An 836-nucleotide genomic window follows, 5' to 3' on the forward strand; every position below is an offset into this window, starting at 1 on the left:
CAGCAGACATAGACTGCTACCAATGCCGACCGAACAACTTGAATCCCTAGCTACTTCACTCCTCCTCCTCCCCGGCCAGCAGCTGCATCACCACCTCCTCATCCGACAGGGCGTTGCGCTTGGCCGCGTAGCTGTCGTTCTGGCGGATGAAGATGAGCTTCATCGCACGCATCTGCCCCAGGCGGTTGCGGGCCTTGTGGAACAGGTTGCCCCACAGCGACCAGTTGCGCTCTGATGCGCAGGTGGTTGCGTGCATGCGGAGGACGCGGTTGGCCACGAAAGCCAGGGCCGGATACGAATCCGCCATATGCACCGTCCAAAACTTCAGGCGCAACGGCAGCCCGGCCAGCTCAACCTTCTTCACCTTCGACTTGCCAACCGTCTGCTCGACCTCCTTGCGCGCAGTCAGCGTTGGCATGAAATCACGGCACTCATCCGGTACCCCGGCCAGCAGGAGGTTTCCAAACTCCTTCAACAAGACCCCCTTCTTTGCCGCCTTATTGCGCTCCCTCTGCTCCTCAGTGCTGCCCTCACCATTGCCCGCATACACCTCTGCCGCCAACTGCTTAACCGTCTCACGCTGCTCGCGGGTCAGCTCCTGGCTCTGCCCCTGGTTTGGGGCAGTGCTAGTGTCTGCCATTTTCGGTATTCAATTTTGTTCTGAGTGTCTAGTAAGGAAATATATGGCTTCTAAAGATTTATAAAGAATTATAGTGCCGTACATTAGATAACGACCCAACCGTCTCCTCAAGTGCCAAAAAAGACCTTCTAAATTCTCAATGAGATTCTCAAGAGAAATAATTAGATTAGAAAAACGACTTTAGATGAGTGCCAAC

The 836-nt window shown here is 54.5% G+C and overlaps 1 protein-coding gene across 1 annotated transcript; it reads right to left on the reverse strand.

The window, feature by feature from the left end:
• Window positions 1-55: 55 nt before the first annotated feature.
• Window positions 56-640, reverse strand: VOLCADRAFT_101049 (uncharacterized protein; the record flags this gene model as incomplete). Its single annotated transcript, XM_002959514.1, has 1 exon — window positions 56-640. The coding sequence occupies one exon, from the start codon at window positions 638-640 to the stop codon at window positions 56-58; it is 585 nt and encodes a 194-aa protein (XP_002959560.1).
• Between the last annotated feature and the right edge of the window lie 196 nt (window positions 641-836).

This window comes from Volvox carteri (assembly GCF_000143455.1).
Source record: "Volvox carteri f. nagariensis unplaced genomic scaffold VOLCAscaffold_318, whole genome shotgun sequence".
NCBI lineage: Eukaryota > Viridiplantae > Chlorophyta > Chlorophyceae > Chlamydomonadales > Volvocaceae > Volvox > Volvox carteri.